Here is a 25,462-nt window from a genome sequence, read left to right on the forward strand (position 1 = left end):
TTTGGGGTTAGGTAAGAATAAGGTGATTATTACCTTCCAGCGATACCATCGCACAGCTCCACGTACGTGCTGAGATAGCGGCAGTTGGTGTTGTTGCCCTTCGGATAGACATTCAGCCGCCATCGGGAGCCTACCGTGTCGGTGTACTGCTTGGAGAGCACGATCGACGTCGTCGGATCGCGCACGTTGCAGATGGTGATGACGTTGCTGTCGTACTCGCTGGAGTGAAAAGATGGGAAAAGGATAAGTTATACAGAAGAGCAGTATTTAGGTATCTGATACAAATTGGTGATCCTCAAACATGTTTTATGACTTTGTACTACCTATATTTAACACAGGATGTCAGCCCTTCAAGAAATATTCCCAATCGTGTAATCTTCTCCGATTTCGGCAATTCAGTGAATTTTGATTTATCTATGACGCAGGAAATCCGCGGAATTCCAGAGCATCATCGTCCTATGATTGCTCCGTCATTATACGCTGCAAAGTTTGGCCATGTTGATTCTGCAAGAACGTTTTTCACAGATGGATCTCTAATAGAGGAGTCCGCTGGTTTTGGTGTATTTAATGAATTTCATAGCGCCTCTCGAAAACTTGAAGCTCCTTGTTCTGTGTATGTGGCTGAACTGGCAGCAATTCACTACACCTTGGAAACTATTGCTTCACTTCTTCCAGACCACTACTTTATTTTTACGGATAGTCTCAGTTCTGTCGAGGCTATCCGTTCCATTAGGCCGGTAAAGCACTTCTCGTATTTTCTCTTGAAAATACGAGAACTGCTTAGTACTTTATCCGTGCGCTCTTTCATCATCACCTTCGCGTGGGTCCCTTCGCATTGCTCAATTTTGGGCAATGAGAAGGCGGATTCACTTGCGAAGGTGGGCGCTATGGAAGGCGACATTTATGATCGACAGATCGCCTATAGTGAATTTTTCTCTATTTATCGTCAGCAGTCGCTCGTTAGCTGGCAACATCAATGGAGTGAAGGGAGCTTGGGACGATGGCTACATTCAATTATCCCTAAGGTGTCGAAGTCTGCATGGTTCAAAGGGTTGGACTTGGGTCGAGACTTCATACGCGTGATGTCTCGTCTCATGTCCAATCACTATTGTCTGAACGCTCACTTGTTCCGTGTGGGGTTGGAAGACAGCAATCTCTGTGAATGTGGACAAGGTTACCAGGAAGCTGATCACATCCTTTGGTCTTGTGCGGAGTATCGTGGAGTCAGATCACATTTTTATGATTCCCTTCGGGCTCGAGGTAGACAACCTAATGTTCCAGTTCGGGATATTTTGGCTAGACGCGATCTGGAGTTTATGAAACTCATATATGTTTACTTTAAGGATATTAACCTTAGATTGTAAGTTTGATTAACCTTGTGTTTAGTTTGTGTTTTGTACGTGTGGGTTTTTTTTTCAATGTTTGTTTTCAAGATGAATAGAAATAATTTCATGCTTTAGGATTAATTAAATAGTTGTATCGTAAACCACATTTCAAACCTCCTTCTTCCCTTTTCCCATCCAAAAAATTGTAAATCTCCACTAACCTCGAGACAACCGCGAGTACTCGGTCCAGTTCCTTTAACTTTAAATTTAAGACAGAAATAATGTATAACGCAAAGGATAACTCGGCTCTGTAAAGTTTATTCGATTGAGCCTGTACAAATAAAGTAATTATAAAAAAAAAACAAATTGGTGAAATATTTATAATCAGGATGACAGCAATATTATTTTGCTCACTAGCGCCACGTAGTGACTCAATTCTGAACGCAGATGGTTAGGTTACTAATCGCGTCTACTAAGCTCTTTATTCCTATGCAGAGACAATGTTTTGAAGTGATTTTGTCTGCAAGTTTGGCAACCCGCCATTTTGTTAATTTGAGCACCTGTCGTCTGCTTCAGGGTTAACGGTAAAACGAATACGTTTTTAATCGTATCGTTGAATACCGATAAGATTAAAAAAGTATTCGAAGTATTTGAAGGCTCAATTTTTTAAAAACTCTGGGTGAAATCAAATATACCACGTTGGAGAGTATATTTTACAGAGCGTTGCACAAAATTATGCAATCTCCGATTCTTGCTTCCTTGCCTGTATGAATGAAATCTTATTTTTGAGGTCTTTCACAAAATTCACTACATTGAAAATTACACCGGAAACGCCTTGATCTACGTTACAGGGCCTGTGTAAATGTTTCCCGTTGCACTGGAGCGAATATTGCGTGAGAATAATATTCAAGCCCAGTTAGCTGCATTGATTGCAAATATATATATATTTTTAAGATAGTCATAATATTCACAGAAAACTAGTTGATAGGTTCATAATATGTAGACTCCGTATTAATGAATTTAAGCAAAGGTAAAACTGGCTTTGCAACACCTAGTTTTCAGATTAGCAATTACAAAACTGATGATGTACTAAAAAATATTTCATACGATTTGACAGGTAGCAAAACGTCATTATCATTTTTCACATCATTTACATCTGCTGGACGACCGTCACTTAAATTCATGAATCGCGTCTACCAAGCTTCTGTAGCTCTTTATTCATATGCAGAGACTATGTTTTGAACGGGCAACTAAGTGATTATGTCTGCAAGGTTTGGCAACCCGCAATTTTGTGTTTACTTTAAGCAAAGACAACACATCAAGAAGACTGGCAACTCTTCCATTTTTTAATACGAACGCTATGAGACAGGTACAATCGCGTCATCATCCGCTCAAAGGTAAATGCTTCGAACGAGTTTGATAGCAAAGATTACATCCTCAGAAAAAGGGTTTGCGTATTTGCTCATTTTTCTATGCGTTGTTTCCACCTTCACTCAAGCGCAGCGCCACTGTACGGTGACGGTCGACCAGCAGATGGAAATGATGTGAAAAATGATAATGACGTTTTGTTACCTGTCAAATCGTTAGGAATATTTGTTAGTACATCATCAGTTTTTTAATTTCCAATCTGAAAACTAGGTGTCGCATGGCCAGTTTTACCTTTGCGTAAATTAATCAATACGCCTTTTTTATAGTTACTAAGCGATTCAACTTCTGGTGGTGAATAGAAGAACGCCAAAAAGAGTGTTGTGAGCAGAAATTTCTGCCGTGAGACATAGGAAGCGGAACACTTTTTCACTTTTCCTGATAAATTGATTCGTCTGAGGTACTCCAAAACTTAATCTGAAGTAGAAAAATTTAATTCTGTATCGTTTTTACAAGGATCATGCTGGTGTTCAGCAATATTTTTGCTGAGAAAAATGGAAAATAAGAATAGTGCCTTAGTGGTTATGATCTTCCGGATTTCTTATGTGTGAATAGTTTAGGTGCAAATCAGTTCAGATCTGTGGAAAATCGTACTATTAGACAATTACCGATGGAAATTGGCAAGATGTTCAATGAAAAATGCTTTAATTTGCGTTGTAAAAATCCTTATTCTGATGTAAACAAACGATGAACTCGTATGGCGCACTCTACGTTGGTGGTGCATTAAAAAGGCCTTTTGGCAAATCAAAGCAAAGCCAAAACTGGTCATGCGACACCTTATTTTCAGGTCCGCAACTACAAAAATGATGATGTACTAAAAAAAATCATGCAATTTGACAGATACCATCTGTGTGTAAATCGTCACTTTGATTCTTCAATTCACCAGCCATACAAATCCAGAGATGAAAACTTGACAGTCGATCAATGGCTTTGTAATTAAAAAAAATGTTACGGTTTGACCAGTGCTGCAAAATCATCAATCAAATGATCTTTTTTCGTTCTCATACGCTCTCAATATCATGCGTGATATTAGAAAAACATATCATGCTTGATATTGATTTTATTTATATTGGGCGAGATATTTCGAGACTATTCGCAACCTGTAAAACTGAAGCTGAGAATTTAAGAATCAAAGTGACGATTGACTCACAGATGGCGAGTGGGTGAAAATGGTTTATACATTTTGATATTTGTCATTTTTTTTAGTACATCATCATTTTTGTAACTGCGGATCTTAAAACTAGGTATTGCATGATCAGTTTTGGCTTTGCTTTGATTCGCCAATTGACTCGACACAAAAATGATTCTGTTGACAACTTTAGCCGTTGCTATTTTAGTTAGCAACTAGTTTACGCACTGGTCGTTGCTATCACGATTGTAACTTTATGGTTTCGGCTTTCGCACCCGTAGTTGCTAAACTTATCGTAGTTCGTTCATTTGTAAGGCTCAATCGCGTTAGCTTTACGGAGCCGATAATTCATTGTTCTTTGTTTGTAACAAAATTCATTTAATTCTATGTCTAGTAGGAGTTGGGCCGAATACTCGCGGCTTACTCGAGGTTAGAGGGGTACATTGTCGAAGGACAGGAAAAGGGGAGGAGCTTTGGTGTAGGGTTTCGTTGTCTCGTCAGAGTGATGTCGCCAGTTCCACAAAGTTTCGTAATTGTTTTTTTAATAATATTGATATACCTAACCATGAAGATAAAGCGGCGCTGGTGTACAAAAAAAAACATGAAGACTGAAGATTTAAGGTTGAGATCCCACTACATACCCAGATCCTCTGGAAGATCTGAAACATCCGTAAAGGTTGTCAATTCGTAAAAAATATCCATTGGACAACGATTTTTTTTAAATCTTCTTGCTGTGATGCTACATGAATGAATTTTAATCTGACACCAGCATGCGCACACTGGTGGTCGCGGAACGGTCCTCTGGGAAAATCGGAACATCCGTAAAAGTGGTCAATTCGTAAAAATGATGGGAATATCAATCTCCATATGCTCCTCTCATTGCGCACCAAAATGCATAAGGCGTTTTTGGATTACTAGATTACATAGATTTAGCTTGTGAATGTATCAATCGCGGTTGGCCGAATTTAATACGGTAGATCTATTAACATCAGAAAAAAATGTTGGAACCTTCTTGGAAGTTCTGATTGCTACAAATTTGGGGAAGTTAAAAGATCTTTAAGAGAAAGTTTCGTCAGCTTCAGGGCACTCTAATAGATTCCATGAAAATTAACTTTATTATTATTATTGGTATTGAGTGTTCACTCGGCTGTCGACAAAAGCAGGCCACTCTCGATGTGTGCTACGCGATCGTCTGTTTTCTCGGCAGCAACCATTGTGTGGTCCTCCTCATTGTTCTTCATCAGCAGTTCTTTCGGTCGATGCGTCGTCGACTTTGAAAAGCAACCGTTTCGTGATGAGTGTGTGAGTTTTGACCACGTTTTGCGTCCATTGCTGCAATGGACGCGCTCTGACCCTCGTTGGCGTACAACAATTGGCCATACAATGAAACTTCTGGAAGCGGCTCCAGTTCTGATGGAGGAGGCTTTTTGGATAGCGGAAGATAAAGTGTTTATTGTGTTGTATCTTTTGACTATAGTTTTAAAATGTATTGTATAGTGACCAAGAATCCTCGGCTCTGTAAAGTTAATTCGGTTGAGCCTTATCAAATAAATTAATAAACAAAAAAAAAATTATTATTGTTATTATTATTATTATTTAATTTTATTCATCGGACTATTGTCTACATGAAACAACCTTAAAGCTAAAACAATTCAAGTGTTTCTAATCCGTGCCAAAAAGCGAGATGAAGATTCCCCAAATTCGAATAATTCTTCGACAGCCGTAAACGTACGCATCATAGTTGTTAGTGGTTCGTTGTAACCGAACGCCGTTCGATGGTACCGCGGTTGGAGAAGGGTACCACTTCGTAATGTTCTCGGTGGTACTCGGATATCCAACAGCGAGAGAAGCCTCGAGCAGTCGACCTCACCATTCAATAGCTTGGCAACAAAAACTGCTTGCTGATTTTTCCGTCGGCATTCCAGAGTATCCAAGCTCAGCAGATTGCAGCGATCAGAATACGGCGGGAGATTTTGCGGATCACGCCATGGTAGATTACGTAATGCTATCCTTTTAAACTTGCGCTGAACACTTTCGATCCTCAAGCTCCAAGTCAACTGATGAGGAAACCAGACCAAGGAGGCATTTTCCAGGATTGGTCGCACAAGTGAGCAATAGAGAGCTTTCAGGCAGTGTGGGTCAATGAAGTCCTTCGATATTTTCGACACAAAACCTAGCTGGCGATTCGCCTTTGTGATCAGAGCAGAGCGGTGGAGGTTGAACGTCAACTTATGGTCCAGTAGAACACCAAGATCGCTGAACTGGTCGGTTCTTTGAAGAACCACACCGTTGATGGCATAGTCAAAAACAATCGGCTGCCTGCTGCGGTAATACGACATTACCATACATTTAGGAATGCTGAGGGTAAGCTTATTCCGACGACACCAATCAACGAACAGATCCAATACCGATTGAAGACGAATGCAATCCTCAGCAGTCCGCACCACGAAGTACAGCTTTAGGTCATCGGCATACGCAAGCTTACAGCCATCTCCAAGTAGAAGAAGTGCGTCGTTGATGTACAACACAAACAGCAACGGGCCAAGATTGCTACCCTGTGGTACACCTGACGAGTTCGTGAAATACGAGGAAGTACTGGAATCGAGTTTCACTCGCAGAGACCTGTCAGTCAAGTAGGAGCACAACCACGAAGTCAAACGGTTCGACGCACCGAGTTTGGATAGCTTTGCCAACATAATGTCATGGTTGATCGTATCAAACGCTGCTTTTAGATCAGTGTAGATGACGTCTATTTGTGCCCCATTTTCCAGTTGCTCAAAACATGTCGTGGTAAAATCTAGAAGATTTGTGGTAACCGATCGTCCAGGCATGAAGCCATGTTGGTCACTAGAGATATAGCATTTGGTGTGCTCAAGAATGAAACCACTCACAATTATCTCAAACAGTTTTGATGCTGCAGAGAGATTAGTAATTCCTCTGTAGTTTTTAACGTCACGTTTATCTCCTTTCTTGTGTACCGGAACCATAAATGACTCTTTCCAGATTGCAGGAAATTTCGACTCTACAAAAGATTTGTTGAAGATTCTGCAAAGCGGTTCAACAAGCGCTCCAATGGTACGACAATACACTGCAGAAGGAATGCCATCTGGTCCAGGCGAGAAGGTACATTTCATTTTCTTGGCGGCATTAGTTACCATAACGGGCGTTATTTCAAAAGTGTTTATGTCAACAAGGTTTGAAGGCACATCCGAAACAGCCGAGACAAGTTCAGTCGAGGTGATGGATTCTGCGGCAAAAACCGACGAAAAAAACGCTTGCAGGCATTGTTGAATTTTTCCTCTTCGAGTTTACATAGCTCCAAAAGCTCTTGGGGTTTCGCCTTAAATTAGTTTGCACTCGTAAAACGTACGATTTGTAGAGCGAAGAGTTAAGATTACGGTACTCGTTACATGCCAAGTGAAAACTACGCTTATTTGCCAGGGAACGGTATCGCCGAAGTCTACGTTGCGAAGCATTTCTTTTTCGTTTTAGTTTTCGTAGCAAAGCGGTGCTCCACGCAGGAGAAACAGCAGGCCGACGAATCGGTACGTTTGTATCCATCCAATTATTTAGCACAGCACACAACGTTTCAGCCATTTCATCAGCATTCAGTCCATCGAAAAGAAGATCCCAGTCAGTGACGGAAAGGAAGTCCATTAGAACATCGAAATCAATCTTGCTATAGTCTAACGCAAGCTCATCACTCGCATTCAGCAGCAGTGCACCGTCATCAACTAGAGATGGTAAGCAGACGACTAAAGGGTGATACGGTCAAAATTTGGTCAAGGGAAAACGCGTGTAAATCGGTGAAATCGTTTATTTAAAAAATCAAATTAAATTTCTTTTTCAAGTTCAATTAGTATAAAATTCAGGAAAAATATTCAGTTAGGCTTCCGCTTTTCCAAATCCGAATTGCCGGGCCTTACGCTTGACCCCTGCCATCAGATTTTGTACAGCCACCTTGTCCACCTTCTTCGCCGCAGAAAGCCAGTTTGCCTTGAACTGCTGCTCGCCCTTAGCAGTTTTTTTGGTCTTCTTTAGGTTCCGCTTGACAATAGCCCAGTATTTCTCAATTGGGCGGAGCTCTGGCGTGTTGGGAGGGTTCTTGTCCTTGGGAACCACCTGCACGTTGTTGGCGGCGTACCACTCCATGGCCTTTTTACCGTAATGGCAAGATGCCAAATCCGGCCAAAACAGTACGGAACAACCGTGTTTCTTCAGGAAAGTTTCTTCAAACACTCTTTCACGTAAATTTCTTGGTTGACAGTCCCGCAAGCTATGAAAATGCTGCTTTTCAAGCCACAGGTACAGATGGCTTGCCAAACCAGATATTTCTTTGCGAACTTTGACAGTTTCATGTGCTTGAAAACATCTGCTACCTTTCCCCTTCCTTTTGCTCCTGTCCCGGAAGCTGCTTGTAGTCGGCTTTGACGTAGGTTTCGTCGTCCATTACCACGCAGTCAAACTTCGTCAGCATCGTCGTGTACAGCCTCCGGGATCGCGCTTTGGCCGTCGTATTTTGTTTATCATCGCGATTTGGAGTCACTACCTTCTTGTAAGTCGATAGTCCGGCTCGTTTTTTGGCTCGATGCACGGTTGTAGACGATACACCCAGCTTATTTGCGGCATCTCGGAGAGAGAGGTTAGGGTTTCGCTTGAAACTACCGGCAACTCTCTTTGTCGTCTCAGCGGCTTCCGGTTTTCGATTTCCCCCCGATCCAGACTTCCTGGCTGTCGACAAACGTTCCCCAAACACTTTAATTACATTTGTAACGGTTGATTTGGCAACTTTTAGCGATTTTGCCAACTTTGCGTGCGAGTAGCTCGGATTTTCGCGATGCGCGAGCAAAATTTTGATACGCTGCTCTTCTTGCTTGGACGGCATTTTGACAACTGAAGAGTGAATTCCAAAATCAAAATAGGAGCAACATTCTACACACACACACCTTCAAAATGAGGGGTGTTCAGGTTTTTGAAATGCAAAATTGAAAGAAATACGTCAAGTTGATATTGACCAAATTTTGACCGTATCACCCTTTAGTGGTGGATGATGAAAATCAACTGGCAAGAGTGGTGAAACAGATCTCGAGATTTCCACAGGAAAGTCCGTATGGCAAAAGAACAAATCCAGGATGCGTCCTAAGTGGTTGCGCTCGAGATTTCTCTGATGCAGGTTGTGGAAATCCATGCCATCAATCAAGAATGAGCTAGCAACTGGTAAAGGAACAGAGTTCACAGGTCGAATCTCGCCATCAGCCCAACTCCAGGATATCCCAGTCGCTTGGATCCAATCCTCGTCGATACACACACTTGTTCTATCGTTTCTCCGCTCGTTGCAACGACACTGCTACTGATGAAACGATGATGTACGGCAATTAGAACCCCTCCGAAACGAGATTTGCTGCTGTTTAAATGGCTTCGGTCACATCGGTACACATTGTAGTTGCTTCCAAAAAGCTGCGTCGAATTGATAGCCTCGTTAAGCCCCGTCTCGATTAAAATGATGACGTCAAAATTGCACTCCAGGACGTTGCAGTAAAAGTCGTCGATCTTGGTGCGCAGTCCACGTACGTTTTGGTAATAAACCCATAAACGACTAGCCTCACGGGTCGTATTCTGCAACATGGAAATATTTGGCGCGGGAATATTTGGTGAATGGTACAGATACTCACCACCATGAGAGAGCCTTAAGTATTTGTCAGTGGATTGCCGTTGGATCCAGACTGGTTTTTTGAGTAGTCGGTGAATTCACGGAATAATATCCCATCAGGCCACGTAGAAGCGTCGAGAGCTAGTTCTTTCAGCGATGGATCCAAGCCAACTTTGAAGGAAATGAAAGTCAGCTTCGTCATATCCACTTCCTTGGGAACGAGACGCACGACGTCAGCAGGCGTTGTTAGATCCAAGCAGCGAGAAGTAATTTTTTGAATGTCCTCAGCAGTTATTAACGGGTGTAATCCGGACAGGTAGAGCCAGAACTTTGGAGGGGAGATCGGTGGTGTTAGACACGGTACAGACAAGTCATTGAGATCAATTGCATTGGTCCCACGCACAGAAGAAGTGCCAATCGGTCCACCTTCATTACCACGACGACGTTTAACACCAAGTCTGGGCCAGGCATTTCCCTTCCTTGATCGATTCGATGGTCGCTCAGCAGGAATATCCATGGAAATGCACTTGTCAACTTTATCACTCAGCGATTCCACCAAGTTGAACAGTTGTTGAACCTGAGCCGGTAAGCCATCAGGTGACGGAGTCGTGTCGTGTGCGAGCTCATCAGTAAAATACTGTTCCACACTTCTGCCATTCATTTTATCCCGGCAATTTGAACAAACGAATACAGCCTTGCCTTGCGAGAATAGGTCTTTGCTCGCACGACTGAGGTTGAAACCACAACATTGCATGCTGATGTGGAAGTAAACCTCACAAAAGCCGCAGCGCAACGGCTCGATTTCGTTGATTTCCAACTGGCATTCTCCGCATTGTTTTTTCTCCATCCTTACAGCGAACAAAACAAAACTCAGTGAACAGCAACAAATGATAGCGTTAGCCCGAATACAGGAATGTGGTTGAAAATTAAATCCTTCGGAATCGTCCAAAACAGCAAATTCACAAATCAACTCCACAATTTAGCGATGAAAGCAGGTCCAGATAATACGTCAACGTTGAAAAAACGATTAAAAACTACAGTCAAACGAATTAAAAATAACTTTTAGCGGACACAATGTTAACGCGAATGTAACACACAATGGAAGCGTGTGAGAGCTTCAGGGAAGTTCCTAGACAGGTTAGTTTCCAGAACTTTATGGTAGTTTAATTTATTTCAGTAAAATAAAGGGAACCATCCAGAAGTTCTGAAAATTTAAGGATTACCAAAACTTCAGGGAATGAACATAGGCAATTAAGAAAGCTACTAAGAAGGAAAGTTTAAAGATCTTTCGGATAGTCCCATTATTTCTGGACAATTTCAGGAACATTAGGGATGTTCCGTAAACTTCAGGAAACATTAGAGATCTTCAGGAGAGTCTGAGGAATGAAAAGAAATACTGAGAAATTCAGAGAAGTTTCATAAGCAAACTGCGGGAACAAAAGGAACTCAGGCAAGCTTCAGGAATTTCAAAGTGGTTACAATAGCTTCAAGAAACTGCAGGAAGTTTTATAAAATCAGAGAAATTCAGGGATTTCCGGAGAGCTTTAGGAAAGTCAAAAGAATTTCAGAGATGTGGAGATGTGGGATAACTTGAGGAAAATGAACATTTTAAAGAACTTTCTCATAGACGTTAGACTATAGAGCTTTAGGGAATTTCTGAGATATTAACGGCACTTCCAAAAACGTCATAACTTCGAGAAATTCAAGAAAGTCCAGACTTTCAGGGCAGTTTGAAGATTTGTAAGCGTAGGTTCTGGAAAATTCCGGTCAATTCAAGGGGTAATCCAATCTGCACATTGTGTCTAAACACATCGTGCCACACTGATTGACACGTCATGGCACACGATTACAAGTATGCCACAAAATATCATATAAACCGGCATCACTGTTTTGTATTGACATTTAACCAATCGGTGCTCAGGTTTACTTCTTCGTTTACTTCAAAGCAAGAGGGAAAGGGATTTTTTTGTGTCAGTGTCATTTTCCAGCAAAATTTTCCCCAATCATAATAAGAGATTACCTTCTGGGGGATGAACCTCTACAGAAAGTCCACATGGCTTTTGAGAGATGTCTATTGTTTCAGGGAAGTGCACACAAATTAGTCAGAGTCACCACGCCCCGCAAAATAGGCCAGAATTAACTAGAATTAAGTATTAACTCGATGGCCATAGGATCCGATAGGAGAGTCAATTGTATGGGTAAAGAGCATTGCAGCGATAATACACGGTGTCAACAACAGCCCGGTGCCGAACGATCGTACCATTCTTCAGATGTATCTGCAATCGCAGCTGTTTCTGTTCCGCAGAACCACCCGGTACGATTGATGGTTTACCTGACTGAACTCGGATGATTGACTGTGGAGGCTGATGGAGTCAGTGGATCCCGTATTACTGGTTTTCAGTCTCTATACACTCTTTCGAAACTGTTCTTATCACCGACGGCAACAGCAACATTAAGAAAGATACTGCTAACAGAATTGTGAAGGTAACCACACCGGAGGAAACAGAGCCAGTCTGGATCGCGGTATTAATGAACGCAACCGGAACCGGCAGCAGTTTCAGGGAGATTATTATCAACAATCAATGCAAAACTATCGATTTCAAATTGGCTCACTACTTGACTTGCCTATTGGTCCCAAGCAAATCGATTAACGTACCCCATTCTAGTCGAAATTCTAGTACTACACAATGTTTGTTTTGATCCTTGACAATCGAGCTTCTCACTCTTCTTAATGTTTTTGAAGAATACCCTTCGGAAAGTTGTGTGTGGTGTTTGACGGAGTTGACCAATGATGCCAGGAATGTAAAATATTATTCTATTTTAATTTGGATTTTATTCGGAGTTTCTACCGCAGTTTAGCAGCTTGTACATCATTTTTGTTCAACACAATAAAAACAACCATAAACCAACAACAATATCCATTGCTTAAAACAGGCAGTGCACTGGATTTTTCAACTTTCCTTTCGCAAATATAAACTATTAACAACGCCATTGACGTCAACATTGACTTCGGCATCACTGCCAGCCAGATTGATACGATCCCTGTTTCCTTTTTATTCCACGATTGCTACTGTCAAATCGACCAATCAGAAACTGGCTCGGATTTGACAGAAAATTGGCTCGAAATCGCTACCCGATTGTCAAGTCCCGTCCCAGGTTTTGATTCGCTATGAAAGTTTGACAGATAAAATGAGGGGTTAGTGGATTTTCCTATGTTTCGAGGGGTGAATCGATTAGCTTGGGACTGAAGATATTACCAGAGCTGATCCAAAAAGTTGAGCATGTTTCTTCGGGACCTACTAGTCTTAGAGTTACGTCTATGTTATTATGCCATTCCGGTATGACCAAGGATAAAAAAATATGATAGAACGACAAGCAGATACAAGGAGGAGTTAATCATCAAATGACTGCTACCAGTATTGAGATCCAGGACCGACATTTAATTAAACTTGAAGCGGATGACCAGCAACCAGCTCGTTGAATATTATCTTGGAATTAAGTTTCACAACTTTTTTCTGTACTTGACATGAAAATGTAAGCACACAATCTCAAAAGTCATAAGTGCAGAGTTGTCAAACTCATGGGTTACTGAGACTGATACCTTGATTACCACACCTTCGGCACGTTCTTCACAACGCTTGACCTAGCTTTCGGCACAGATAAAGTACTCGGCAAGTTGAACACCCCTTGGGTCAATTCCATAAACTTCAGAAAAACTTCGAACAAATTTTTAAGAAGTTCCCAAAATTTAAAGGAAGTCCAGAGAATTTAAGGAAACTTTAGAGATATTTCGGGAACTTCAATGAACTTTAAAGGTTTTTAGGACAGTTCTATTTAGTTCAGGGTAGTACTCAGAACTTCAATAGAATTGAGAGAACTTCAAGAATGCTTTGGGAGCAGAAGGATGGATCAGAGAAACTAAGGGCAGTTCAACTAATTTCATGGAAATTTATTCAATGTTTATGAATTTCCGAGAAATTCAGGAAATTTCCGAAACTTCAAGAAAGTACCAAGGTCTTTATTTAAATTTCAGAAACATAAGAGATGTTACATGAGCATCAGAAAAATGTGAGATCATTTTAAGGGAGCTCCATGGTTTTCATTGCAGTGAATCAGAAAATCGTGAGATCTTTAAAAATATTCTTAAATCTTCAAGGACGTCTAGTGACCTTCAGAGAAGTATAAAGATTTTTTTGTAGTTTCATTATATTTTGAGAAGTTCTCGGAACTACGCAGATGACCAGAGATCTTCATATCATTTTCAATAACTTAAGGAAAATTGCAGGATCTTGCAAGAAGTTCAAAAAAATTATGCTATATTCCAAGAATTTGACGAATTTTGCGATACTTTAGAAACAATGCGGGGTCTTCAGGGAATTTTATGAATATGATTAAAATTTCCAGAATAATAGAAAAATTAGTGAACTTCAGGTAAGATTTAAAACTTCATGGAAGTCTAAGGGAGAATGAAAGATTTCTGAAGTGCCGTGAAGTTCAATGAAGTTTTAAAAACTTCAGGAGAATTGTGGGAGCCTCAAGGAAGATTAAGGAACTTTAAGGTAATTCAATTTACTTCACTAAAATTGTGTTAACTTTAAAAAGGATAATTAGAAACTTAAGGCCTGCCCCGTAACGTGGATGGATCACCTTTTCGTGGTACGTTACGGGATGTAAGATCTACCACCGATTCCTAGTCCTGACTACTTCAAACTAGCGGAACAGGATTTTTCAGTAATCCAAGGAACACGTCTTAGTCCTTGTTACTTTTTATGCCTTGTTGATAGTGACAAAACTCGGCTTTTCCCACCGAGAATGATCTTGAAACAAGGAAAAAATGAGTTAGTTAGTCGTCATCTATGTGATTCCTAATCTTCTATTCGTTGATCTCTAGTTTGAAGTGGTTAAGACTAGGGTTCTGATGCATGGTCATTATCGGTGTCATTCCTTAATTTTGTTGCTAAGGAATCCAATTTTGACGGACAGAAGGGTGCGCCTTTGGAGGGTGTTTCAACACTCTTTAAGATAATTAAATAGGGGAAATGGCTCTAATGTTGGCCTATGGATCTAAGATTGGGCCCATCGTTAAAAATCTGCTAGTTATCAATTTTATCTAGATGAACGTGTCATTTAGGCGGTACTAATGAATATTTTTGGTCACTATTGAAAATTAAGTCGATTGCTAACGGCGCCGGTGGTGTAGTGGTAAGCGTGATTACCTCTGACCCCAGCAGGACTGGGTTCAATCCCAGTCGGCGCCGCCGGGATGTTCTGAGGCATAACATCTCTGATCACGCCTTCCTTCGAATGGGAAGTAAAGCCGTTGATCCCCGGTTCATGAGTTGATGGGTCGATTGGTAGGGTCCAGGTGTGGGAGCTGCCTTCCTAGCACGTTGGTAGGATTGGTGCTCAGCACGGAAAACAAGATGGACGGAAAAAACAAACCAAAGGAAAAAAAAAGTCGATTGCTGAATTTATGTATGGGCCCAAATTAGGGGCATTTAGGTCAACATTACATACATTTCCCCTATGACAATTTAACCAGGTTAGCAAACAAAATCGAACTGGTTACAGTTACAGATATAAATTCCCTCTAGAGTTTACACTTGCTTCACAGCGATATAAAAGTGGAAAAGCTGAGGCGTCCTCCTCTTAGTATTACAAGCGATCAAGAGTTAATGAACAATCAACAAAGCATCCTATTACACAACCCAGCCCAATCTGATTCTATCATAATTTTCAGCAATGTCAGGAATGCTCACGAACCTCGAACATTTGCCAGAAAACTTACTACTAACTCAAAGTATCTTCCAAATAAGCTTCAAAATTGCATTTTTTTAATCAAATTTAAAATTCAGTCCTCTATATCCGCTAGACCGATTTATCCTTGCGATTACAAAACAAAACATTCAAGGTGTCAGAAATACCGGGTTGCCGGGATGGGTATTTACAAACAATCGGAGCTTGCTCTATGACCGGCACAATCGACACCTGTGGCACACTGAAAAAAAATATGACTCAATATTGGTGTGCGGAGTGACCTACCTCTTGGCTTGATTCTTAAGGCTGTAGTCCATTTGGTAAATTTCCACTTAAATTCGACACTTAAAAAATAAATTAAAATGTTCGAAAATCCCTCTGCTGTTCATCGGCCGATTTTCGAGAAGCTGTAGTGATTGATACTATAGCAGGTTTATTTGAAAAATTTTCATCTGTCAAATTTAAGTGAAAATTCACCAAATGTAATACAGCCTAAGTATGTCACGCTCCAAGGTTTAGAAATGTGTGATAAGCAATGCATTAGGTATAGGAAATCGTGTCTATAGGGGGGAGTGATGGTTGATTTTCCTAAATTCCGCGTGTCGTACTTAATGCAAGTTCCTCAATTGAACAAGCCTAAAGCTGTGTTCTATTTTATGAATTTTCACTTAAATTTTCCAGATGACTAATCTTCAAATAATCTTGCTACTGCACCAGACGATCAGCAACAAGCTACTGAAAATCAGGCAACAACAGAAGGATTTTAGAACATTTTAATTTATTTTCGAAGAGTCAAATTGCCGTTGGATTGGCAGCAGTGCTGAGATTTGTCATTGTCGTTTACAGACTTTCGCATGATATTGACAAAATTGTTTTTCAGATAGTCACTGATAGACTTAGGCTGTGAACCATTTGCCGAGTTAAATTTAATTCGTGGTTAAAAGTGACATTTCGAAAGTTATTATCTATGTTCGAAAATACCCTGTGCTGAAGAACTTAGCCACGGTTGTCAAAATTTAACTTCTTGTCTGTCAGAAATAACCGCGCTCGGATAGAAGGGGTAATCGATAACTTTCCATCTGTCAAATTTTAACCAAAAGTTAAAAAATCCGCCAAATGGTTCAGAGCCTTAATCCTCAAAAAAACCTTCGTCAAAATCTCATTAATTTTTTGGTCAATGACAAAGATTCATCTGGTTAAAAAGTCTGTAATTTCGTACATTCTGAGTCACATTATTGTTATCCAAGCAGTTCAGGACGTAGATGCTTGTTCACTTTAACGGCTCCATGTAGTTGTTTTTTTCTGAAGTAATTTAATTTCGTTACAAATTTAGTTAATAAAAAAAAACTGCTCATGTTCGTCACTGACAGCATTGTCACTGACAATTGACATGGTTTGCCTTGACGATGACTGTTAGCTCAAATGAGTGACCAAAGCGGAATTTTGATTATCGTCGTGCATTGTCGAGATTTTGCAGCACTGGTTGGCAGATTTCAATATTTCCAAAATCCAAGCATTTTCGAAAAAAATATAGCCTTAACGAAATAGAAAGTCGATGAAGAGAATCACTCAATGTTACTTAGGATCTAATACATTGTTCAGCTTAAATTAGTCCTAAACTTTTAGACCATCTTGAAAAAAAAAATACAACACAATGTAGTTTCAAAACTCATAATCTCCCGCAGTATCTTACTATTGTTCAACAAATAGCTTCAGTTAGTTTTTTGGCAAGGTAGTCAATTCAGTAAAAGTCCTTGACTACTAATCAATTATAATAACCCAGCGAAAACAAAATGTTGCACTATCAAACGAACCGCCAGCAAGTGTGTGTGAACGCTGCATTTTCACATTGGCATATTTTTCAAAGGCAAAAATTTCCTCCACCGCCAGCAGATTAAAATCCAATCCGATCAAGATTTCGATTAAGCTATAGCAGAGAATGCAAATATAAACACATGTTAATCCACAAATGCGATCACCTTCACCGCACACTGACGGGTGATTTAGCTTAAGTAGTACTAATTAGGTGAGTTTCAGGGTGGAACTGCTTTTGTTTCATCAAACCAGATGTCAATCAATGCGGTGTGATTAGTTTCCTTTCGCTGGCAACGGCACTTTTCGGTTCGTACCAAGTAGGCTGAGTGCATTGTCATTAATTACAAAGTAGGCTAAAAATTGTAGCCGAAAGAATTTATCACATACATTGAGTGGGGTAAGTGGTAATGCGAAACCTACGCGGAACACGGCACGATCGCATGGATTACATTAATGAATCGGAATCTTCACGTCTAACGTTACATGGGGGGGAGCTATTTTTGGACACACCGCTGGGAGACACACACACATCCGAGAGTGGAGAATATGGGTGCACAGATAAATCTCTAACCAGGCGGACAATTAATTGTCGGTCATTTGCATCTCTCGATGGCCAACGACGACGATGACGGTCATTACTGCAATGGATGGATCGGCTGACGTTGGCATGTTGGATGGTTGTTGCATTTCTGCGGGGCCGTCGTTTTGCTGTTGCTCTTCAGAAATCACCTCAAATTTGCCTTTTCGTTGGATTTATGCAATAATCAGTGGTGTAGTGAGAATTGTTCTCAGAATTTTTACCGGGTGTGAGTTCTCCGATGTTCCCGTAAATAACCTCAACGAAACACGTGATGTGCATTTCAAAAGTCAACACCTAACCTTACCAGCCCCTTGCTACACCCCTGTCAACAACCGGCGATGAGATACACAATTTGATGCATCATTCGCCGTGATGCACAGCCTACTACTCATCGTTGAAAGTGCAAATTCTGAAACATGTGACCGCATCGCAGCAATCGAGCCGCACAAAATACACCATGCAGATTAGACCCTCGACAAATTTTGCGATCTACCCTTCCACCCACCCACAGCAGGATACTCCGGCCAATTAGATGAACCGAAGAACCGCTATTTGGCGAACAAATTTCGGCATCGCGCATTTTACGCATCATTAAAACCATCATATGTGCGCCTTGTAACATAACATTTTGCTCATCACGTTTCTCCACCACTCCCAGCATCAGGTTATAACACCGAACGCATCTCGCTTGACCCTTGTATAGAAAACAGATCACAACACGAAGAAGTGAAAAAAAATACACTTGCGATCTTTATGTAGGTATGTAAATCGATATTTTTAGCGAGATCGACGAGTTGGCATACGGTGCGAGGTGTAGAAACGAGCGCGTAAAGAGACGCATCACGAGAACCTTGATGTGTGTGGTTAAACTTGTGCAGCAGCAACTCTTGCTCTAAATCAGGCTGCATGTAGTATTTAAATTCGTCTTCCGTTGTCCTGTTGTAACACCGTGTCGTGCCTAAACCAGGAACCATCTATCCACGTAAACGAAAGGATTACTGTGTTACAAGTATGAGAAACCCAGCACTGGCTATTTGTTTGTGGCTATACGGTTCTGTACGTAGCTTGGCTGACATCTTAATCCGTGATGTGAAGAATGGGACCATAATTTGATTTCGGTAGCTATTTGCTTGGCCTTGCTGTTTGATTTATCTGTTTTAGAAAAGCCAGAAGACAAGATACTATGTAGTTAAACTGTTTTGAACTCTCAGTAGCATCCCTGTGGTATATGTTTGTGGTTTCGGATTTGTGTTGCAAACATTCTTTAGTGGATTACTGGTTACTTGTAGCTTTGATGGAGTAGTGTGGTTTGATGGAGGCAATGGGGGTCCGACCCACCTGCAACCTTTAGAGTAGACCGGGAGAATCGAGTGGTCTTTAGGTTGACTTTTGAAAGTGAAAAATCGAACTTTGTAAATGCTTCAGAAATATGACGCATTTTTCAGAAAAGTAGACTACTTCGATAAAAATAATCCCTTAGATTATTTTTCGGTCAGGCCAAATTATATAAGTTTTTGTTAAGTGCTATCACCGTTAGTATGCCGATATGATATTCTATTATAAAATGTAGCGCTAACCTACATAGAAAATGGTAAATTTTTATTTTTATTGGCAACAAAATCTGAGGAATTATTTTCAACACAGAAGTCTATTTTGGTACAAAATGCGCAAGTACTAACAATAATCTTCAACATTTGGGAGATTCTTTTTTTTTTATTTAGAGTATTTTTAATAAAAGTTATTTAGTTATAAGTTTTCTTATTTTTTTTCTCCTAAATGTGCACTTCCAAAAACTGCCTTAAAAACCTGGGTAACGTTCCAAATAATCCGGAACATTAGTAAAAGTGGTCAATTCATAATATTGGTCCTAGAGCTCAGCGGTTTTTTTTAAAGTACTTCTTGAAGACTCATTAGAATAAATTAGGAATTGTGACCTGAAAATGGACCCTATGGGCAACGGGGTGGCCTTTTGGAAAATCCAGAACAACCGTAAATTGGTCTTAGAGCTCTGCGGGTTTTTCGAAAGCACTTTTAGAAGACGCATTATAATGAATTCAGACTTGTGATCAAAAAGTGAACCCTGGAGGCCACTGGGTGACCTTCTGGAACATCCGGAAGAACCTTAAAAGTGTTCAATTCATAAAATTGATCCTGGATATCTGCGTTTTTTAAAGGACTTGTAGAAGACTCATTAGAATGAATTTGGACTTGCTACTTGAAAATGGACCCTGAGTGCCACGGAACAACTTTTCTTAAGGTCTTGTCGGACTTGTGACCAGAAAAAGTGATCATGGGGTGAATTTTCGGAAGATGCCGACTTCCGGTATGTGGAAAAGTATAAAATACTCCTATTTCCGGAACAGGGACGACCTGTAAAGGCTAAAAATCGATTATTGACGCCATTTTGGAATCAAAGATGGTGACCTCCGGTTTATGAAAAAGTATTGAATACCACATAATTGATGATTGACGCCATTTCGTATTCCAGGATGGTGACTACCTGTTCATAAAAAGGGTCAAATACTACACAATATGAGCATTTCAGGAACGGCGATGACGTGTAGAGGCCGGAAATCGATCATTTACGCACTTTGGGGATCCAAGATTCCGTTAATTTCTATCCACTGGATTGGTATATCAGCACAATTGTCTACTCCATGTCTATCCGGATAATCCGGAAGGTTACTCAGTAGCCTCCAGTGTTCATTTTCCGGTCACAACCCAAGTAACATTTCCAGTTTTATAGAGGTTTTATAGCATTCTATATGTCTAAATCATGGTCTACATAACCTTCATAAAACCAAAATTGTTACTTGAACAAGTCCGAATTAATTCTTTGAGTCTTCTAGAAGTGCTTTCGAAAAAATCGCAGATCTCTAAGATCGATTTCATAAATTGATCACTTTAACGGTTATTCCGGTTTCCTGAAGGACCAGATGGTGCCCTACCCAAGTAACCTGTAAGCATTTCTGCTCTATAGCCGCATATAAAGCTGTGATTTAATGCTAATGATGCACTATCTGCTAATATAGGGCTGCTATAATGCTAAAAAGGCGAAATAGCAGGCCTTTATAGTGCTACCATGGTAGCCCGGCACAAGCACTTGTAATGCTTACTTAGGGATGGTATGAGCAGGCACGTAGCCATGGGGGGGGGGGGCTATGGGGCTGAAGCCCCCCCCCAAATTATTATAATCATGTGAAAAAAATCTGACCCAAGATAATGGATATCTGTTACTTGTACTGTACAGGTAATAGATATCCATTACCTGGGTAAGGTTTTTTTTTTATTTTTCATATTATATTAAAATAATTTATGGACGAGGCTTCAGGCCTATAGCCCCCTCTGGCAATGGGACTCGGGCTGTACCTATATAGTGTGCATGAACAATTTATGTTTGCAGCAATTTTGTTAAAGATCATGGGACCATCGAGTTTTTATGAAAGATCAGCCTCGTTTCACTTCCGTAGGAACTAGGATGTAGACCCAATTTGTAGCCTTCTTAACACAATCCGCACTGTACCCCTCTTTTTCAAGCAGGATTTCATACAAAATAGAATGTTGCTACATCAAATGACTTCTTAATTTATTTACCTTTCCATATGTACCATTGGATTTAATAAAGAGTCACACATTGTGTCTATTTAGATTTTAACTCTTTAATTGTTCAAAATTCAAAATAAATTACTTTTCGTTTTAACCCAGGGGCTCAAGCCACCTAGTAACTTATCTGCTGTATTTAATTTTTATGATATAAATCTAAGTGATTTTACATTGTTCCTGCCTTGGAAATTCAGTGTTTTAAACAGGTCTTCTAAATCTGCATGTCAGTATAACAATTCACATCAAAACAAAAAACAAAAACTATATCTTATCTATGTATAAAGGGAATTATTCGTTGCAATTAAAGATTGCAATGATTTTTCCATAAAATTATTAATTATTTTGTCGGACATTTCTAGATTGAGCTGGAATTAAGGCATAACAGATTTTGTAAACAATGGCTTCTCTCGATGATTTCTCTAAAAACATGGCTCTTCCTGGCAAATCAACATTACCATCGAATAGGGGAAGACTTCCCCTACCCGATGGATATGTTGATTTGTGTAGGGGTGCCTTGAGTTGCTAGAAATCGACGAGAGAATTCATTGTTTTTAAAAGCTGTTACGCCCTAATTCCAGCTCTATCTAGATTTGTTCTAAGGTCTCAACATCAGAGTTGTGACCTATCATAATTACGATCGCCAAACAGTTGATGGTACTAACGCTTTGTACATTCCTGTCAATGTGCGCGTCGAAGCTCTCTCCATGACTATCCATCAAGTTGTCGAAAGAAGTTAAAAGCAACTGGTGAATGTCGTCTTCTGTTGTGATCCATCGCCGATCATGTCATTCCCGACAATCACGACACTGATCTGTGCTCGTTTTAAAGCAGTTGCTGCTTTGCTTGCCTATTTGAGTGTGTTGGTGAGTGAGCCCAACAGCTTCCGTTTCATGTTGCCTGCTTTGTTTGTAACTCACACAGTCGCACCTGCCGAGACGAACTTGGACTGCGTAGGCATTGTTTTCATTTTCTTCTGTCGCTTCGCTTTTTCTCATCATCGTACTCATTCTTTACTGTTTTCGTTGTGCTTTTCATCATCAACAGCGAGTGCATCGTTTTGCTTGTGAGCAGCGACCATCACTGGTGATAATTGTTTGCCATGGCTCTACCTCTCACTGCGTGACAAAACGATCTGTCAGCGATAGTCGGTTGATGCGAAGACGAGTGTCACGTGAGTGTCATGATATTTTGCATCACTGGCTGGTTGCAGGTAAAGGTGGAATACGAGCTCTGGTGCCGGACATCCATAAATATTAACAATAATTTTGAGGCATTTGGCCTGCTTGATAAATGTGACTCGACGTATTTTCCAACAATCAATGTTTTGTTGAAGATTTTGGTGACACTCCCGGTCACTACAGCCAGTGTGGAAAGATCTTTCTCCACACTGAAACGATTTTTTTTAACTAGTATGTTTATTTGGAAGGCTCAATCGCGTTAGCTTTACGGAGCCGATAATTCATTGTTCACTGTGTGTAACAAAATTCACTTAATTCTATGTCTAGTAGGAGTTGGGCCGAATACTCGCGGCTTACTCGAGGTTAGAGAGGTACATTGTCGAAGGATAGGATCAGGGAAGGAGCTTGGGGGTAAGGTTTCGTTGTCTCGTCAGAGCGTTGTCGGCAGTATGAATGGTAGTGCGGTTCTAGTTTCGTCTGGAGTTCGACCGGCTATGGTGACCAGTGGGCGACGATGAGACTCATCGAGACGGGGGGACAAGACAAACAAAAACTAATAAAGAGAGACAAAAGACAAAGGAATTAAATTCTTATACTAGACATTTTTTTATTATAGTCACTTTAACACTCTTGGGTCATTCGTGACTTGTCCGGGGGTGAGATTTGAACTCGTGACATTGGCGTGAGAGGTATGGATGTTAACCACTACGCCGGGGTCGCCCCCTTTACTAGAGATTTGAAGAAATACATAAACCGACTGCATATAGCAGATATCGCGAGTTCCCAACACGTCTCTGATATGGAACATAGGGTTGTCTTCCTTGGGCCTCAAGGGTATTCAAAAGTCGCTCTCTGGCGGCGTAATTATCCGTACATTGCCAAACTGCATGATCGATGTCATCGTAACCGTTTCCACACCGACAGATGTTGTTGACAACGAGGTTTATTCTATTGAGATGAGCATCTAGTGAGTAGTGGTTGGACATAAGTCTACTCATCACGCGAATGAAGTCACGACTTAAGTCCAAGCCTTTAAACCACGCTCTCGAAGAAACAATTGAATGTAACCACCGTCCAAGATTTCCATTGTCCCAATCGGTTTGCCAACTCGAAAGGGTACTCTGACGCACTAAATGGTAAAATTCAAAAATGTGAAATGTGTGTGTGTGTGAAATTTGCCTGTCATAAAATTCGCCTTCCTGCGCGCCCACCTTTGCGAGAGAGTCCGCCTTCTCATTGCCTGGGATTGAGCAATGTGAGGGGACCCATACAAAGGTAATCATATATGATCTTTCGACCAGTACACTCATCTGCTCCCTTACCTTTGAAAGGAAATAAGATGAGTGCCTACCTTGTTTCATCGACCGAATAGCCTCAACAGAATGCAAATCTTGATCATCATTACCAACAGAAAACAAATAAAACTACAAATATTTTCTTGAATTTCATACATTTGTTTTACTTTTCTCATAACTGCGTATTAAAGAGTTTGAAAAATTATTATTTTACATTCTGATGATTCATTAAAAATTCCGATCAAAGATTAAAATGAATTAACAAAAAAAAAAAAAAAAAAAAATGATGACACATGATTTTGACCGATTTTGGTTAAGGTAAAAAAAAAACAGTGTATCATTCGATGTTTAGTTATGCGCACATTTTATAAATCATTTAAGCTTTTATGTCATAAAATTAGCTCCCCCAAAACCAAATGCTGGCTACGGGCCTGGGTGTGAGAAACGTCAAATATTTTCGAATCCATTAACGGGTATTTTTTCCCCTTTTTTATTGCAAAAGATTGAGCTATTTGAGTAATCAAATGCCACCCGTCATTCACAGATCAAAAACAAAAGGAATTGAATATGATAATTCATGATTTCTTTATTATACCCAAGTACCTTTTGTATCCATTTTCAATATTTGTGTTTCATATTTGTGATTCATATACTGAAAATTACTGGTAGTGAGACTCGAACCGGGACTTTCTGAAACAACAATCATGTGCATGTATTCCCTAGGCTATAGATGATGATGATAATTGTTTTGAAAATTGGCTTATTTAAGCACACGATTCGTGGAAGTTATTCACTTCAGAATTTCCAGGGCTCTAATCTTACAATACAGAAGTTGTCCAATTCTAAAAAATATACTTATATGCTCACTTCCCTGCAGCAAACACTTGGTATTATTTTAAACTTCGTACATTACGTAGCTCGAGAGTTACGAGCCTGAGAAAATACGAAGTGGTAAAAGAAATCGCGCGTGAAGAGACATCCGACAGCCATTTACTCAATCATCTTTGTCAAACTCTAACGTTGGTGCTTGTGAAAATGTTTGGGACATTCAACTCACTACAACACACAAATACTGACCACGTGGTTTTCCTGTCAAAATATTAACAAGCATTGCTAATGCCCATATAATGCTGATTAAGCGCATTTAGCATTAGCAGTGCTGAATAAAGACTTATAGCATTAGCATGGTTGATTAAAGGCTTCTTAGCATTACCCATGCTGTATATGGGCTTATAAGCACTAGTAATTCTTAAGTAAAGCAGATATAAGGGTTTGTACTAATGCTTAAAGTTACCTGGGTAGTGCAAGGACGAAGCTAGATTTCTCCAGAGGATGGTCGGTCATCTATTTGCTCAACAACTTTCCCTGATTACGCTTTAAATTATCAGATCATTCGCCGTTCGCCACCCCAAGCGCCTTGATTGGCTTCCCATTCTTGTTACTGGAGCAGGCGTGTCTAAATTTCTTTCGATTCCTTCCCTATCAAGTGGAACGGCGGAAACTGAAACAGCTGCGATAATGGAGACAATCAACGAATGAGGTCTGCATTAAAGAATAGTTGGGATGAGATTTGATACAATTAGAGGAAATGTGTTATCAACACTAACACCACCAACATCGGTGGCGGTATCAGTGAGTACTAGTCTTGCCAGGAATGTGATTATAACCCATCTTCCAGTTCTATTGAAAAGAAACTTGCCACCAT

At 40.3% G+C, this 25,462-nt stretch overlaps 1 protein-coding gene across 1 annotated transcript in view; it reads right to left on the minus strand.

Annotated features, from left to right (window-relative positions):
- Nucleotides 1-25,462, minus strand: part of LOC135716596 (uncharacterized) — an 82,352-nt gene that overhangs the window by 11,641 nt on the left and 45,249 nt on the right. The window contains exon 5 of the mRNA XM_065238994.1: nt 34-219. Coding sequence (XP_065095066.1) covers nt 34-219 — 186 coding nt within the window. The remainder of the gene's footprint in view (nt 1-33; nt 220-25,462) is intronic.

The sequence above is a fragment of the Ochlerotatus camptorhynchus genome, unplaced genomic scaffold (genome assembly GCF_037179485.1).
Source record: "Ochlerotatus camptorhynchus isolate MF236.1 unplaced genomic scaffold, CSIRO-AGI_Acam_v1.1 ptg000046l, whole genome shotgun sequence".
Lineage (NCBI taxonomy): Eukaryota > Metazoa > Arthropoda > Insecta > Diptera > Culicidae > Ochlerotatus > Ochlerotatus camptorhynchus.